This window comes from Aplysia californica, unplaced genomic scaffold, assembly GCF_000002075.1.
Source record: "Aplysia californica isolate F4 #8 unplaced genomic scaffold, AplCal3.0 scaffold00171, whole genome shotgun sequence".
Classification (NCBI taxonomy): domain Eukaryota; kingdom Metazoa; phylum Mollusca; class Gastropoda; order Aplysiida; family Aplysiidae; genus Aplysia; species Aplysia californica.
The window spans coordinates 1220528-1221735 of NW_004797441.1; the positions used below are offsets into that span (position 1 = coordinate 1220528).

Consider the following 1208-nt stretch of genomic DNA (forward strand, 5'->3'; position numbering starts at 1 on the left):
GAAGAAGAAGAAGAAAAAGAAGAAGAAGAAGAAGAAGAAGGAGAAGGAGAAGAAGAAGAAGATGATGATGATGATGATGATATGATGATGAAGGAGGAGGAGAAGGAGGATGATAGTGAACAAATATGAGAGGAGTAGTCGAAGGGGATGATGAGAAATGCTTGGGAAAAAAGCAAGAACACGTTGATGAAAAAGAAAAGAAAGGAAAAGACTGATAAAGATAAAGACTTAAACGATGCAGCAACTGCAATATAAACATGTCATGTTCTGAGTTTTAACAAGGTTGCACACATTAAGCAGCGATACCATCTTATTCTTTAAATAAATCGAGACATGAAAAATAAAGTGTAATGAAAGAATTAGGCTATAAAAAGAAAAGAAAAAAACCCACATCATACCTCCAAAAATTATTATGTGTTTCCATTCAAAGAAATGAATTGCTCAGTTAACTATTGGTTGTTTCTGGCTTAAACGATTCTTTTTCTTGTTGTTTATGCAATTGCATTTGTTGTTGTTGTTGTTGTTATTGTTGTTGTTGTTGTTGTTGTTGTTTTTGTTGTTGTTGTTTTTGTTGATGTTTTTTGTTACTCTTCCTGCTCTTGTTGTCGCCTGCTGCAGCTGATTTTCTTCTCCTCCTTTATCATATGGCATACCTGCCAACCGAACGATTATACAACCCGGCTTGAGGCATCCTGTGAGAAAAATCATGCATTGATTTTTGTCTTTGGTTTTCCTTTCAGTTGATGACAAGTCGTATCAAGTTCCACCGCAAGCCCGAGGCCCCGTCCATCCCGTCCCAGGGCCAAGCGTATGGATACGAGGAGTGTGATGACGGAAGTCTCAAGAAGCAAGACGCGCCCAACAGAGACCAGAGTATAGGACCAGCCTACTACAACCCCAACGTGGTGGGTACAGCGTACAATGTGTTGCGTCTAGTTTACCTGTGCTTTTGACTCCAGCTTTGTTCTATGTTTTTCATATCATAGGTTAAAAAGTAGGCGTAATATATTTAGACTGTATGGTTGTTCTTGTTGTTTATGCCGTTGTTTCTATTGTTGTTGTTGTTGATGTTGCTGTTGTTGTTGTTGTTTTTGTTGTTGTTTTTGTTACTTTTCCTGCTCTTGTTGTCGCCTGATGCTGCTCTCATTCATCTTCTCCTGCACCTGCTCCTGCTCCTGCTCCTCCTCCTCCTCCTCCTCCTCCTCCTC

General features: G+C 39.7%; 1 protein-coding gene across 1 annotated transcript in view; it reads left to right on the top strand.

Moving 5' to 3' along the window:
• The window catches only part of LOC101856263 (sperm-tail PG-rich repeat-containing protein 2), a gene marked incomplete at its 3' end in the record, with an annotated part of 34250 nt that overhangs the window by 6340 nt on the left and 26702 nt on the right, over positions 1 to 1208 (top strand). The window contains 1 exon segment of the mRNA XM_013082385.2: positions 741 to 905. Within this exon segment, the coding sequence (XP_012937839.1) occupies positions 741 to 905 (165 nt within the window).